The sequence below is a fragment of the Carassius auratus genome, chromosome 36, assembly GCF_003368295.1.
Source record: "Carassius auratus strain Wakin chromosome 36, ASM336829v1, whole genome shotgun sequence".
NCBI classification, from domain to species: Eukaryota; Metazoa; Chordata; class Actinopteri; order Cypriniformes; family Cyprinidae; genus Carassius; species Carassius auratus.
The window spans coordinates 11,729,153-11,745,662 of record NC_039278.1 but is presented as its reverse complement, the minus strand read 5'-3'; the positions used below and the strand labels follow the sequence as shown (position 1 = coordinate 11,745,662).

At 36.4% G+C, this 16,510-nt stretch overlaps 3 protein-coding genes across 3 annotated transcripts; 1 reads left to right on the top strand and 2 right to left on the bottom strand.

Annotated features, from left to right (window-relative positions):
- Positions 1 to 2,682, top strand: LOC113055249 (fez family zinc finger protein 2). The gene is made up of 4 exons (XM_026221376.1): positions 1 to 1,228; positions 1,342 to 1,476; positions 1,587 to 1,719; positions 2,095 to 2,682. The coding sequence occupies exons 1-4, from the start codon at positions 440 to 442 to the stop codon at positions 2,346 to 2,348; spliced, it is 1,311 nt and encodes a 436-aa protein (XP_026077161.1). The 5' UTR covers positions 1 to 439; the 3' UTR covers positions 2,349 to 2,682.
- Positions 2,683 to 7,881: 5,199 nt separating this feature from the next.
- Positions 7,882 to 10,220, bottom strand: LOC113055248 (uncharacterized protein C3orf14 homolog). Its single transcript, XM_026221375.1, has 4 exons — positions 10,023 to 10,220; positions 9,755 to 9,878; positions 9,429 to 9,497; positions 7,882 to 9,054 (listed from the first exon to the last, which is right to left on the bottom strand). Exons 1-4 carry the CDS (start codon positions 10,073 to 10,075, stop codon positions 8,872 to 8,874), a joined length of 429 nt encoding a protein of 142 aa, XP_026077160.1. The 5' UTR covers positions 10,076 to 10,220; the 3' UTR covers positions 7,882 to 8,871.
- A 2,401-nt stretch (positions 10,221 to 12,621) lies between these two features.
- Positions 12,622 to 15,829, bottom strand: LOC113055701 (opioid growth factor receptor-like). Its single transcript, XM_026222093.1, has 8 exons — positions 15,529 to 15,829; positions 14,770 to 14,841; positions 14,353 to 14,394; positions 14,135 to 14,189; positions 13,953 to 14,031; positions 13,792 to 13,858; positions 13,419 to 13,567; positions 12,622 to 13,330 (listed from the first exon to the last, which is right to left on the bottom strand). Exons 1-8 carry the CDS (start codon positions 15,601 to 15,603, stop codon positions 13,039 to 13,041), a joined length of 831 nt encoding a protein of 276 aa, XP_026077878.1. The 5' UTR covers positions 15,604 to 15,829; the 3' UTR covers positions 12,622 to 13,038.
- Between the last annotated feature and the right edge of the window lie 681 nt (positions 15,830 to 16,510).

Below are 16,510 nucleotides of genomic sequence, written 5' to 3'. Positions count from 1 at the left end.
TAAGCGCTCCAGACAGTGATCTCGCGCTGATGAGGACGTGTGCGGGTAAAATGTGACAGTGCAGTCACGCCGTGATCACTAAATAGGCTACATCTGCTGTGCGCTTTGGAGGAAAAAGGTAAACTACAACATCGACTCCCTGGCGTAAGTTTCCAGCAAGATTTTCGCAAGTGCTGAATAGGAATCGACTCTGGGAGGGGTCTTGTCTTATTCTCTGCTTAACGAGCTCTGTAATGTCCTGTTAATTTTGTGTGTACTAGTTAATGAGCATTGATCGGGTACCCCTGGATGCTATTGTTCCCGGGATGGCCATTTGAATGCAAATGGATGATAGTGTAAAAGCAAGGTGCTTATTAAACTGGTTCGTGTCCTGGCTTCTCTGGAATTCAGCAGGAGTGGACGGGGAGGCTGGTCGATGCTCACACCAAGTTGAGTAGAAATGGCGAGCTCTCTTCCTCTGGAAACAGTGATGTCCTGCCAGAGACTAGACGACAGGAGCGGGGCCACAGCGGCACCCAAGTCCCTGGCCTTTTCCATCGACAGAATCATGTCCAAGACGTCGGAACCAAAAGCCGCCGCCGCGGAGGAGCGCCGTGGAGGATTTGAGGGATCCGAGGGGAAGAAGACGGTCGGCTTGTGTACGCCGATTCCCTGCATGATCCCGATCCAGCCGTTCAGCTACGACCTGCAGGCCAAGGCTTTAATGAACTATTCCGAGTTTTGGAAAGTTAATTTCAGGGGAGCACTATGCACTTCAGCGGCAATGTGTAAAGCCAACTGCGGCGTCTGCAGTAAATCGGACGCGGGAACCAAGCACTCGGTGTTTCCGGGAAGCAGGGTCATCAAACCGCAGGTGATACACCAAGCTCTGGCCATGCCCACTAACGGATCCTTGTGTTACTTCAATTACTTGGACTCGGCTTATCATCAGTCCGAGCTGCTGAGCGGACATTTATTTTCCTCAGCATTCGCCAACTCTCAAGCACAAGCCATAAGCGCGCATCAGAAGCTCCTCTTGTTGGAGAACGCCAAACTTGCGTGCGTTTCACCCGAGAGATTCCCCACACCTCAGTACCCACATAAAGAGCATCTGCCAGGGCAGCTGGACCAGATTGTGCGGGAGAACCACGGTCTGAGCGAGAAGAACGGAGTGAAAGCGCACACCAAAACGAATAACTGTTCTGCTGACGGGAAACCCAAGAACTTCACGTGTGAAGTTTGTGGAAAGGTAAATTACGCAATTTGTTGAGCTGTTACGACGACATGTGGGAAATTAAAATAATTTCCACACAAAATAAAACAAATAACCGATTTATTAAGCTCTTTCATTTTCTTCCATAGGTCTTCAACGCGCACTATAACCTGACTCGTCACATGCCGGTACACACGGGCGCGAGGCCGTTCGTGTGTAAAGTATGCGGGAAAGGTTTCAGGCAGGCCAGCACGTTATGTAGACATAAAATTATTCACACACAGGTAAGTAAAAATAAACTGCAATTTTATTACTCCAACATTTGAATACATATGAATAAAATGCACACGCAAGATATAATTTACTTAACCAGATGCTGTGAATTCATTCACAGGAGAAACCTCATAAATGTAACCAGTGTGGAAAAGCTTTTAACAGAAGCTCGACTTTAAACACACATATCCGAATTCATGCGGGCTACAAACCATTCATCTGCGAATTTTGTGGAAAGGGCTTTCATCAAAAAGGTAAGCAACATTTATTTATTTATTTTTTTTGCATAAAATAGACCCTAAATATTTCGTTCGATTGCGTTATTTTTTTTTCTTCTTAAATGAGGACTTTATCAATTTTAAATGAGTTCAATTTGTCACTCTGTTAACTACTTACCATTACAACATTTTTACATTTCATATGGGTCAAGACACAGACCTTTAACTCCTTTGTACATCGACAGTTCTCGATGTGACCTAACTAAGTTTGACAACTTCTTGACTTCAACATGCAGAGTGCTGATTAGTGAAGGCTTGGAAATGAATCTCTTCTGTTAAATGTAACTTAATTGTGAGCTGTTGACGTGTTGGGGGAAAAACTGACATAATTATTATTATTATTTTTTTCAGGGAATTACAAGAATCACAAATTGACCCACAGTGGCGAGAAACAGTACAAGTGTTCAGTCTGTAGCAAAGCCTTCCATCAGATCTATAACCTCACGTTTCACATGCACACGCACAACGACAAGAAGCCCTTCACCTGCGGGACCTGCGGGAAAGGCTTCTGTAGGAACTTTGACTTGAAAAAGCACATACGAAAATTGCACGATAACAGCAGTTTATCCGGCGGAAATGATTCTTCCAGAGGACACCAAAACTGAGACTCGACCAGTTTTTTGACTGAGCTTGGACAACTGATGAACAACTGGATTTTTGTGGTGCTTTAACATCTTCCACCGAAATTGACGACGATGGAAGGGATGGGGGGAAAAAAATCACCACATCATCGAGGAATTGTACATAAAACAGAATTCAATATTATTTAATTAAACCATTGCCATACGGACCTACCAAGCAATTATTTGTAGACAAGATGAAGGAAAAGTGTTTTATAAATAAATGCAACCTATCTGTAAAAAGAAATGTTTGATAAATTTGTACATTTGTTGACAATTGCTAACGCAGTAAAGCGAATATGCTATAATAAAATCATAATTACAATAATGTCGGATTTATTTATTTATTTATTTTTTTGTGGGGAAAAAATGAGTTTATCATTCATAATTAAAATGTGTCTTGTCTGTTTCACATGAAGTTTAATTGATTTTTATATTTATATAGCTAACCGTGCACAGCATTTAACGTTAGTTGAAAATTAATTGAAACGCGATTTTTATTTTTTTTTTTGCTATTGTAAAAAATGTAAAAAAAAATAAAAAAAATAAAAATAGGCTAAAATAAAAAAAAAAAAAGTTTGTCTTTATAAGTAAAAATGAAGGGGAGTTAAGAAATAGACTATTAGCCACATAAATTATAAACCTCCAGCTAGAGTGATTTTAGAGTGGGAAAAACAAGAATAATTTCTCTATCAAATATAATGAATAACTATCGATCTTTTGCCTGCAGCCATTCAGTGCACAGTTAAATTTAAAGCTTTACTGACATGTCTGGTGGAGTTCAAAGCTTCTCTCAGACATCTGATACACGACTCTGCCTGTGTGACCGTACACTTGACTTCAGTTTAATGGCTCAAATTATCAGATAAAACATGGACTCTTGAAAGCCTATTACGTTAATCAACTAAAGAGCCCCAGGGGAAGCTTCAGCGCATCAAGTCGTGTTCATTAGAAGGTGGAAAATGGACTACACTTCTCCTCATAACGCAGCTTTAATAAACAATAATGTATTCCGCGCACGGATCCTGGAACAATATTATCCTTGCATGCTAAAAGAAGTTCTGATGAGAGACAAGCGCGTGATCCCAAATCTCGCTCTCTCAATTACAGCCCAATTAGCAATTATGCCCACATCTTGGGACCACGAAAAAGACTAATATTTCTAGTTGAATGGGCTATTCACCTCCTTAGAGGCAGAGGTTCGAAAATGTGTGTGAACAGAAGTGTCTTTATTTCATTCAACTGCATGCAAATGTCGTCCCATGTGGAATGTAGGCGTGATTTTAAAACACAAATCACGATATGACTCGTGAGGGATAATCGGGTCTCCAGACACTGCATCCGAAACAGTCAACAGATTTTATAATGCGCATTTTCTGAGTAGCCTATAGTGTACATTTTCTTGGGCAAAGCGAAAACAGAAAAAAGTTATTAAATAAAGACTAGTAAAACAACAATTTAAAAGAATAAAGAAAAAAAAAAACTATATTATTTTTGCAATTTAATTTAATGCAATGTGTTATTTTGCATAAAACGTAGCCCACTGGAAGTGTTTGATTTAGCTAATATGAAAATATTAGTCTTTTCAACTGAATAAAAAAATAAGTAGCACTTGTCTATTTTGTTCTGTATCAAAATGCATCATTTTACTTAGGTTTTCGGTTTCTGCTCGATTTTATTCACAATTAATTACATTCAAGGTGGTCTAAAAGTGCACTAAACTAATCACTAGAGGTTGCAACTTTTATTTTACGTACATTTTTAACGCGTTGACGATTTGATGCGAGTATTGATTAAACAAAATAGCACATAAAAAAAGATGACATAAAAGATCATAGAATTTCTGATGATGAAGAGGTCTGGGAAAATACCAGTGTAGGCGGGTCTCATAAAGATAGACAGGTTTGTGTGGGGTATAAAAAAAATAATTTTTGTGCAAAGCTGCCTATCTTATAGTTCCTACAAAAGACTGCAGAGAAGAAAATAACCTAAAGGCAGTCTCGTTGGCCTTTTTCTGCACTTACCTCTCAAACATCTGAGCAACCAGCTTTGCTTCTAGAAACATGTTAATTGACAACGGAGCTCATTACTGCATGCGCATGTAACGCGGCGAGGAGGATTATAGGGACAAGAGCGCATTAATGAACTGTCAACAGCGGAGTGCATGTACACGACACAGACCAGCCGAAATTGAGGCATTTACAAGCGACAAAAGCCCGGCTGAGACAGAAAAAAAAAAAAGACCCAGACTTTTGTTTGGTCAACTCAATTGATTGTAAATGGAAGATTAACGGGGGTAGCGTCAGCATTTTTAAGGGGGCGAGGAAGAAAAGGCCCCAATTAAGTCCACCAAATGTTAACTACATCGTTTCTCTCAGTTTAGCCCAAATGAAATTCTAATTAAACCGTCCTCCTCCCAATCATTTTGGAAAGCAATTTCTTTCCCAGTTGGAGAAGAGCGGGCTAGTTGTAGTCCTTGTTAAGAGAAGCATTGCTTCTTGGCACAAAGCGCTCGCGAGGCGCATTGTAGCGCGCCAAGGGGAAAGTTAATGAGCGTCAGGCGCGCGCTCTTTGGATCCGTTCCTGCAGATCGGTGTTGAAAAGATGGACTTAGCCAAGCGACCGCATGGTGTTCTGTACACGTATTTATGTCCAAGAAGATGAGGAGAGAGAGAAGGTCAACCTGACAATATGTTGTTTAATCCAGTTTCACCAGCTGTGAACATTTATTCAACGAGACAAGTAAAGTATTCACAAGTAAAATAAAGGAAGACATTCACAAATAAAAATAGGTTAAAAATACAATATGTATTTTAGTTTAGGGGGGTTTAAAGTAAAGAAATGTGTCAGGTGTGTAACGTTCCAGAGATGTAGGAACGTTAAAAGGTCTGTTAAAAGGTTAAAGGTCTCATTAAAAGGTTATATTTATGGAGGAGGGAGGGTCCTTTAAAAAGAATTAAGGCTTAGGAATTAAATGATATTTTTCATACTTTTTATGAAAAGGCATGGGTGGTTCAAGTCAAATACAGCAACTGCCAGAAAGAAAGAAAACTGCCATTCATGAAACAAAAAAACTATGTACTTTGTAAAGTAATAGACACTACAAATTTTGTTAAAAAAATAATAATAATAATGAAAAATAAATAAAAACAATTCTTGTCAATCAACCCTTAAAAGCAAAGAATTACACATACATATTTTAAAACTAAACCATTTCTCTTTTGAATGATTTCAGACATCCTTGTTTACACCTGGATGTTTGAAATAGTGTCTCACACACACATTGTAAGAGAAATGAAACATGCTTGCAGTGTTCACATACCCATTCCTAAATGAGTGGGATCAGGCATTACCCACACAGGGCCTTGAGTGGCAGGCAGCGGTGCCCCCTTCACTGCCTCCATCCTGCTCATCAAGGGCACGCTCAGAGAAGGAGCTTTATTGCTCTAAGGTGTCAAGGCAGCCGCATGGAGCGCGGGGACTCTGCCTCGCCGGAATGACATCAATGTCAGTCTCGGGTATGACCTCCATTCAGAAGCAGTCTTGAGAGCTTCAGGCCATGCAGCTGAAGGGGACCTTCTGTCCCCTCGTCCAACTCTTTACCCACAGTGTCTTAAAAGAGACGAAGGTCTGACCTCAAAACAATCTGTTCCACATTCAATAATCTCAGCGCCCCATTATATAAATATAAATGCATTGTGTTCGGAAATAAGGGATATGGGCCAAAGGAAACTGCTAAATGAAATCTAAGGCTTATCAGCAGATCTCAAATAGATATCTGTTTAAATTGCTGTATTGCTTCTATAGAGGAGTGACCTGCAGTCAGTTTCATTGTTTAGCAGGATCAGTAAATCTGGGATGTCCGGTGCTAATCTTGTGACCCAGGATGCCCTTTCAGGACAATCTCTACTCCCTGTTTTCCAATGGATGGGTCTTAATTAACTCAGACCAAAAACCCTGCTGTTAAGCTGGTACATTCTTCAATTCACCAAGTTAGAATGCAGGGGATTTGATATAAGTCGATGTGTCCCTCACTGATCCCTTAGGCTGTGATTTTACACCCAGCCCAAGGTGGATATATATATATATATATATATATATATATATATATATATATATATATATATATATATATATATATATATATATATAGGGAAAAGTTATTCAAATAAAAAAATAAATAAAAATTTCTTATTTTAAGAATTGTTCAATGGAAGGTTCTTTGGGGACCCCCAAAGGGCACTGCTGAGAAAACCTTTAAACCCTTTGTTTTTCAAGAGTGTAAAACTATATATATATTAAACTCATGACTACACACAAACATTCACACAAGCAAGCAATGCGCACACAATGTACTACCACATTTGTTGGGATGGAGTTGATGTTTGACTACTTGGGCTAATGGGATCCAATGAGGAATATAACCAGTACAAAACAAAACGACATATAAGTTAGCCAGAACAAAAACACAACAGCAGCCCCCTTATGACCAGCACTGGTGCTGGAATAATAGTTTCAAGAATGGAGAGAATCCCCCAACAGGCTCCCAAGCAAAATCTATTCGTGTTTAAGTGCACTACATTGACAAAGATCTTTAGTTGTGAAAAGCTCCTTTGGGAGCAATGGGTGGTATGTTTCTGATGGAAGATTAACTTGTTTCACTCAGGGGAATTTTTCAATATTTAAACTGTTTTAGAGATCCAGTTATCAAAGGTGAATGAAAATACTCAAAAATGTCAATGTACATTTTTATTTAGTAATCTTTCAATTATTTAAACAGAAATGTTCATGCAATATGCCATAATCCCCAATAAAATTAGCTTTCTTGCAACTGCTACTATGCAATTTTTACAGAAATAAGATATTTAGCAATGAACAACTTTGTTCTATCATCTTACGATAGTGTTCTGGAGATCTGGCTGATGGCCAGGCGTCTGAAGCCCGGAGGTGATTAGAACATTTGGCCTTGGCCTGTGCTCTGACAGTCTCAGTTGGCAGTGGTATCTGTAGCCAAACCACCTCAGGCCTTTCCCCATTAGAATACATAATGCAGAACTAGTCATTTGGAAAGGCTCCAGATCGTGCTCTTCAAAACCTTTTTAGATAATTTGCTGTCTTGCCCTCCACCCACACCCAGAATTCTCCACCCCTCCACAGCCAAGTGACCCCCCCCCCCCCCCCCCCCGCCAATTTGGAGGCCTTGACTGGTGCCCTGACCTCAGGGGCAGGAGTCCCAGCTGAGGAGGAAGGGCAGCTGCCAACCACCACCACTTCAACCCTGACCATCCAGATGATCAGGTTTGTCAAGCCGCCACTCCGTGTCACCCTGAACTGGTTTGATCATCCAATTAGGCTGGGTCACGGTCTGCAGTCTCTCCCGATTGACAAAACAGTGAATGAGCATAACAAAATAAATTGAGTATTAAAGTATATGCACTCATATTTTTAGTATCCATAATATCCATTCAGATTCACACTACTAAAATTTTTTATAAAATAATTTTTAGATAAATTTGGAGCTTGTTTCACACCTTTATTCCCCCAAAACACCAGTCTGAATATGTGAAACAAAAACTAATCAAAGAACCAAAATGCATCATTTTCAAACTTATGGTCAACTTAACACTCAACTCAAGTGGCTGACGCTTCAACAAACAGACAATACCATAGCAATAATCATGTGGACAGTCCAAGTGCTCAGAGAGGCTTTGTGTAATGGCAGTCATGACCTCATTGTTCTTGAGGTTGCAGGTAGGAGGCAACAAGATTTAGAGGTGCATTTAAAAGCGACACAGATTTTCCAATACAAATTTGCAGATGTGTGTCTTGAGACTGTGTGCAGCAATGCTTGCAATATTTTTGATTTAAGCTGGACATCAGAAAATGTTCTTAAGGATACTATAGTAATGCTCAGCATTGCAACTTAAATACAGCTTCTGTTACATACATTTGGAGGGAAATAGTGGGTTATAGAAATAAGATGAATTAGTTTTTCATGAAAACATTTATCATTTGACAAACTACATGGATAATAATTTTTTTTAATTGTAAAGGTAACAACTCATCTTAACTTATTTTAAATTAACTTCAAACATATCACTTAATTTGATATCTAAATGTTATAATAATAATAAATAAAGTATTATAATGGTCAAAAGATGCATTTTTTTTACTTCATTGCATAGTTTAACAAATAACAGCTGTTTTTTACTGATTTATTCATTTATACACACACACACACACACACACACACACACACACACACACACACACACACACAAACACAGAAGACAGGATAGTGGAGTAGTTCCAGAAAATGCGGTCAGTATCGCCCCCACGTGGACGTACTTATGTATGCAAATCTTAACACAACATTCAATGAACACATTATTACTCTGCTTTTGCATATATAAGTTAAATCAAATGTACAGTATTCAATAAAAACCAAATAAATGAATAAAATAACATAATTTGGGGCAAAAAATCTTAAATTGTGTTTATTTACAGGTCATCTAGGTTTTGGTCGAGGGGGTTTACCCCTGCATTGTACAGGTGAGGGATCTTGCTGTCTAGTTTTCTGTCTCTGTTGCCTAAGCAATCTCCCAGACTCACTGACTGGCGGTTTTCCTTTCCCAAGTAAATACTGCTCCCATGCTGGTAGTTTCCGTTCAATTGAGGCCCAATAAAGAGTCTATGACAGGACAACAAAAGATCAACTTGGTTACAGGAGGAGAATAATGTTTACTTATGTATTACATTCTTATATCCTGAAGAGGTAAAACATTCCATGCTGGCATCTACAGCAGTTGTCTTGTTATAAAAAAATAAATAAATAAATAAAAACACGTTGTGCTATTCACTTTATAACTGCCCCTTTTCAATGAATTATGATGGCTCCGATGGGCACACAGTTTATCGGGGAAAGATGCTGTTGGCATCATCTACACAAGCAAAAAAGTACTTCAAATGCAACATTTACTATTACCTGCTTTCAAAAATGAAACACAGCACAACCGTTTTATTTTCTAAATAAATAAAAATAAGGATGTGAGCTGGTCTAAATACCTCAAGGTTAATAATATCTGGATGAAGGAGCTGTCTGGTTTGAAGATTTTTTTCAGCATTCTGAAAATCCTACAACAGAAATAAATACAAATTCAAACAAATGTCACTAAATGCATTTTAAACATACACAATAAAATAATTGAATCTAATTAGGCAAGAAGTTAGACCATGAATTCTGAAACTGAATGAACTTAAATGTCACTTCCTGTGAGATTATGTTATTTTGTGACACAGGAAAAGCGTGACTACCAGTTTAAAACGGTGCTATAATCGAGCTCTGAGGCGGTGATATACAGTAATAGAGTAACGTTACACAACAGAGAAACCTTAAGGATCTGAGCATTCCTCTCCTTCGCTGCTTGAGACTTCACACACTGCTGCTTCTTCTGAGCCTTCTGCTGTTCATAGTGCGCTTCCATCTGCTGCAGCAGTAATGCTCTTTTCCCCAGTCTACATGAGACAAATGACTGTCATTAAGCCGTGTAGTTTCATAACAAGAAATTAATTATTATAATTATGACTGTATGACTGAGAGTGGCATTTTATTTGACAACTGCAGCTCTGTTCTCGAGAACAAACTGTGAACGGACTCACATATCTTCATGTTTCTGGCTGAGTTCAAACTCTTCGTGTGCACAAGAAGCCATTTAAAAAAGTTTCGAGGACGTGAAAACCCAAACTCTGTCACCTGACTTAAACTTTATTTATCGCTACAACTTGCATTAAAAAAAAGAAAACAAAAACAAAAAACGTCACATTGTCATAACAACGACGCCACTATAATATCCGGGATGCGGAAATGACTGCTCGCCAAGGAAAGATTAGGACAAGTGCGCCATCTAGTGTTGGGAAGAGTTGATAGTTTGTTTGAATTGACGTGCTAACTTTAGATTGGTTTCAGTCAGAAAAGTAAAAGAAAATCTAAAAAAATTAGATTTAGTCAACCAGATAATTTTGCTTGGAATTTTTTTTATTCATTAATCCTAGTTTCTGAAAAACAAACCTCTTTTCAATGTTTTTAAAATTGACTTGAAAAATTAAATAGAATGTTTTACTGGATTAGAGGGTAAATCAGCATCAAAATGCATGAAATACGTATCTGGTTTAACTATATAATTTAACTGACATCTAATGTTTGATACTCTGGCGATGCACTTTTGTTTTTAATTATGTTTATGTTTCATTTGTTATATGATATGTATTTCAACTTTATCTACTGGCTGTTATGTATTTTTTTTTTTATTGTTTTACTTTTATTTTTTTATTCGTTAGAAGATATGATCTGACAAACTGTAACAATTGTATTTGACAATAAAAGAAAAAAAAAACTTTAGATTGGTTTAGGCACTTTTAAAGTTATTACATGTATTTATTATTATTTATTAATATTAATTGAATTATTAAATTATTTAATAAAAAACCATTTTCCTTTATTTTGATGACATATCAGTTATAAATTGAATGAACACTAAAAGCAATTACATCCAGCAATTACATTTCAAATAATCTTTTAATTAACGAAGCATATTTTGGGTATAGTTAAAGATATAAAAAAATAAAAAAACTGCTTTGCAATTTAGTGTTACAGCTCATCTTTACATTGTGGTATGTGTGCATAAAAATCAAGAAATTAAGCAGATTCACTGGAAATAACTCCGAGCTTTATAGAAGCTGAATCATTGCTGGTTTATAACACACACACACACACACACACACACACACACACAAATCTCTGTACAGAAAATCAGTAACAAACTTGTTTTTGCCTGTCTTTTGTTACTGATTTTGTTATATTTTCCAATGATTCAGCAGATACTTTATATCTACTGTAGGTTCTATACTAATGTTTACTGGTCTCACTAATTTATCAGAAGAGGGACTATTGACTTTAAGTGCATCCGTAATACACTAAAGCTATTTTAGTGTTAAAAGACTTTGAACCGTTTAGATGTTTAATATCAAATGTAGAATGGTAATCAATGATTTTAAATGATCCACCTACAGGAAAGGAACAATTTGGTGAAAATATAGGGAGTGAAACCTAAGAACTTGCTGTTCTGTTCGACCATCCATCTAACGTTCTCTCAGTTTATACAGCACACAGATTCCTAACTGTCATCATGTGACAGTCTGTTACACATTTCTTTCTGATAACCACTCCTATAGAGGAAATCATAATAAATAAATACAAATAATCATAATCATAAAAATAAAAAAAGTGTTTCAAGAACAAATCTGAAAGACTTTAAGCTTGCTCCAAATAAATCTAAGGATGAAACAACCATGAAAGGTCCACTGACACTTTATAAATCATCTTACTGAACATGTAAAGTTTGGGAAACATGTCAAAAGATTCCACAAAAGTGAAGTATCACACATCATATACTTTAGTGTCCTGAGAAGCAGATAAAGCATTTTTTGCAATAAGAACAACAGTTTAGTTCAGCTAATATCTGAGAAAAGCCACGTTAGCTCCATGATTTCATTTAGATAATGCTGTCTCTTATAGAAACCATACAGTCAAGTTCCTTCCTCTGCTCCATGCTTACACATAATCTGAATTTAGAATGTGTCTGTTTAAAAACATGTAAAGGGGTGTTTTATTGTTACATTCATCACCTTTATGTATAAACACTGTTTAATAAAACAGCAGGGGTCAGTCTTGGTGCACTTTGATCATTTCAGAATAAATGAGAAAAGAAAACTATACTCCTCATGTTAACAACTTTTAACAGCTCATAGTAAAAACGCATCCCAGATACTTTAGCACAAATGAAGTCTTTATGAATTCAAAGATCAGCTGAAGATCCGCAATCACAAGTCATAAAACAGTAAATTGCTCGCTTCTGAAAATGAAAGAAATAACAACTATAGACCTTGATTCAATGCCGTTGCCTTGTCTTCTGTCATTGTTCAAATAAGTAAAAATGAAGTCTATAGGTTAAAAAAAAAAGACCTTTACAGGTATTTTGCCAAATGGTGAACAAAATAGCAGAAAGCAGCAGTTCTCTCTTTTACTAAATGTTTTTGCTAATTCTTTTGACATACAAAAGACTAGGAAATGATGATTGTAACCTGTTTATTCCCACTGGACCACAAGCATACACGCTATTCAAAAGTTAAATATATTTGTGCAAGTATGTTTCTGATTTATTAAAAATAAGGAACATAGATTTAAAAAAATAAAATAAAAACCATCCATACATACATACAATTTTTTTAATGATTTGATTATTTACTGGTGCTAATTTTCATATAGCACAGCCTTGATTCATCAACAGAAATGTTCATATCATTTTAAGTCGTAAACATGTATATCTTCTTAACTTGAGCCATGAAAGATATTCCAATATTTTTCTGTAAAACAATAAAATAATTTAGAGTAGAGGAACAAATGCTAAAACCTCTATTATCAGGAGCACCACTTGGTGATGTAGCTGTTGTCATATTAACATCACCATAATCAATATCATCTTTTCATCTCACTTTCCTATGCTTTTATTGTTTTCACATTTACATTTATGCATCTGGAAGACACTTTTACCCAAAGCAACTTAAATTATTCTGTCACACTCCCTTGCTGCTTATTACATGTAGCATGACTGAATTTTTAACTTTGGCTGCTATGTACCTCACCTGACAGAATCTTCTTGGGGCCCCAGACAAACTGTTCTTGTGGCTTGAAATGCTTAAAGGCAAATCTAACCAGCTCTCGTCTCTCTGTCTTGTCCAAAACGGCAAACATAAAGTAATCTAGAACACTTTGTTTTAGGCTTTGAAGGTGTCCCACTACAAGAGTTTCATGGAGGAAGAATTTGACCAGTGGGGCCTGGTAGTGCTTCAATCCTAGAGTCCCCAAACACTTCAGGATGCGTGTGATGCGAAGGTTGTTATGTGTGTGTCTGCAAAATCATGAAAAAAACCTCTAACCACTGGAAATGCCTAAAAGTACATGAATTTCAACAAAAAGGAAAACATGACAACACAAACCTGTTCAGGTTCTTAAAGCGATCCTTCCAGTTAGGAGCCCGTTCCACCTCTCCTGTTGATTCATCAGCTAAACGTATACCGTAGAAATCCAACATGAGCTTATATGATTTCACCAATTTACTCTTTGCCTGTTTATCTTTACGGAAAAGCTAAAAAAAAAAAAAGAATAATAATAATAATAAAATAAAAAAAACGAGCAGAGCAGATGAATTTAAATTTAACTTTCTGATATTTCTTTCAAAATATGATCAGTCCTGTCAGACAAATACTACATAAGAAAGGTTAACCCATAAAATGTATATTCTGTAATAATTTACCACCCTCATGTCAAGTCAAAAATGTATATATATATATATTCAATGTTTAAACTAACCTTTATCTCCTTTTTTGTGAGCTCATGTGCTCTTAAGTTTCTTCCTATTTCTTGTAATGGAAACAGCCTGAAAGATTTGAAATGGCTAGTTGAATTATGGCATTTTAATTGAATTAAAATGGATTTAATGACAGCTCATAGATGTTACTACAGGCTCTCACCAATGAATGTAGGTCAAAACTAATTCCAGCTTCTCATATTCACCCCACCACTGCTGGTGGAATTCATCGATGTAAACATCTGCAAAACAAAGGTAATATGTTAAGAACATGCTTTCTAGAATGTAACCTGTATAGGATAAATAAAAAATAAATAGTGTGATTTAACAAGCACAATGCCATACCGTCAGGTGAAGATTTTATTCTACCATGGTAAAATTCCAGGTTATAGAAGCGGCCCTTGTGAACAAATAAAAATACTTTACAACCCAATTCCCAATCCTCTTCTCCAAATCAAGACTACATAGTGGGCTGTGAAACCAAATAGTTTTGTGTAAATGATACTTAACATACTGAAAAGATATGTTAGAGGTGGCAAATTCTGAGGAGATGGATTACGCACTTGACTTCGTTCATCATTATTTTCATCATCGTCATCAAAGTTCTAAACAAAACAAATACAATAAAACATATATATAATGTAAGACAAATTATCACGTTTTGAAAAATTAGTAGACAGTATAGGTTTTCACAATATTTAGAAGTTTACTTTTGATTTAGATTCTCAACTACATTTTTTTCTCATACAATATGCAAATGGATGAATGTGAGTTGGCATGTTTATTTTAAATAGAGGAGCGGGGTAAGATGTGCCAAACCCAGTGGGTAAGCAGCAGCCACATCCTTGTTTTTTTAAATAAGTTTTTCTTATTACCCTGGCTGTATACTTTGTATGCTAATTTAAGAGTTAGGGGACCAGATATCTTCATGCGGCACAGCTTTACCCAACTCTTCCTTGTTTGAAGGTAAATAAACCTACCACACAACTATGTCGAAAGTCTTGCATCTCCTTTGCAACATTCATGTTCCTGCAACTTCTCCTGTGTGACACCTGTAAACATACACAGAAATCCCAAATGATACTGCTGTTTATAAAATCATACTCATTTCATATTCATAGATATTTGAAGAAACAGAAAGGGGAAAGAATGGGAATTATTATAAAACTGTGTTTCTAAAAACAGGTAGGGTTTATTCAACAACAACAACAATATTAATTATAGTCTTCAATCAAACAAGGTAGATTAGTATAGTGTAGATCATGTTATAAACAGTGTTGGGAAGGTTACTTTGGAAATGTTTTAGGTTAAAGATTGCAAGTTACCCTATTTAAAATGTAATAGTGTAAATATTTAACTTGCTTCATTAAACTAATGTATGTATCTAATAATAATTGAGTACTTTTTGATTACTTCTAAATTTCTATTAAATATTTTCATCATTTTCAAACAGTTAAACCAGGCAGGGTTAACCTTACAGTATAGTGCTCAACACAGATTACCGTGTAATCCTTCATCACTTGAATTAAGATTATAACATTTTAATGTGTCCCATTCTCTGTCATGAACTCCTGAAACATTGGTGTCTCATATTTTAGAGCAGTCAATGCAAGGCATGCAAAGTTGCATAACTGATGTGTGTGCACAACTACGAGCTGTTTTAGGATTAATTAAAACAAAAGTCTACAAGAGTCTACAAGGAAATAAAAATCAATTATAGCACTGAAATCCAAGCATACCTTCTTTCTGGGTGTTTTATTTTCGTATTCGTCTTCCCATGTGGAGTCAAACTCACACTCATCTTCTGATTCCATGGCAAGTATATTATTAGGGACCGTACACTGGGGCCTGATTCACGAAAATCTTTAACTAAATCTTTCACGAAAAGGAAGAATTTAAGACATTTCTTAAGATAAATTACAAGAAGTTTGTAAGTGCTATTCCTATTAAAGTTCTGAAATATTTTCACAGGAACTTCACTCTTATTTTTCTTGAGAAGAAGAAAATGACAGGCGTTGGCGTTATCTGGTTGTAGGGCGGTTCTTGCTGAATATGATCAGCACTGCCTGAAGTTAACTGCAGGTTTTATTTTGTGAACCCGCACAAAGGTCGAATATAGGGGAATTTATGATTCATGTAAATCATAAATGAAGGTGACAAGAGATGTTTGCTTTTTTACTATTAGACATACGAATAGAGTGAATGTGCACATTTTAAAATAAAATATTATTTTCAAATAGTTTAAATTGTTTACCACTTCATATGAAGAGTTCAGATCCAAAAGCCTCTAAGTGCCATTTGAAACTTTCTTCTAAACTGAGCATTTTTTTTTCATCAGGATCCTATGTGTACAGTAGGTCCAGTAATTGAACTTTAATGGCAATGAATAGTTTATTTTCTCTGGCTCCACCCCTTCAGGATATGAGGGAAGGACTGAGTTTGCCTCACATGTCCTGAAAATTGAAGCTGTGGGCTCTATGATTACCCCCTGATGGCTGGCTGCAGTACAGGTCATAAACTTCGCCCTCTCTATGTAAATGAATGGGACTTGAGTCAAAATAAACAAATAAATTACACTTCTATTAAAAAGTTCAAATTACTGAGATGCTTTGTCTTCAATTTTTATAGTGGAAGGAAGTGGAGATGCGTTGTCCATCTTTTTTTATTATTTTTTTTTGTCTATTGGTAGGATGCAAGAAAGATGCAAGATGACAGAGGAAT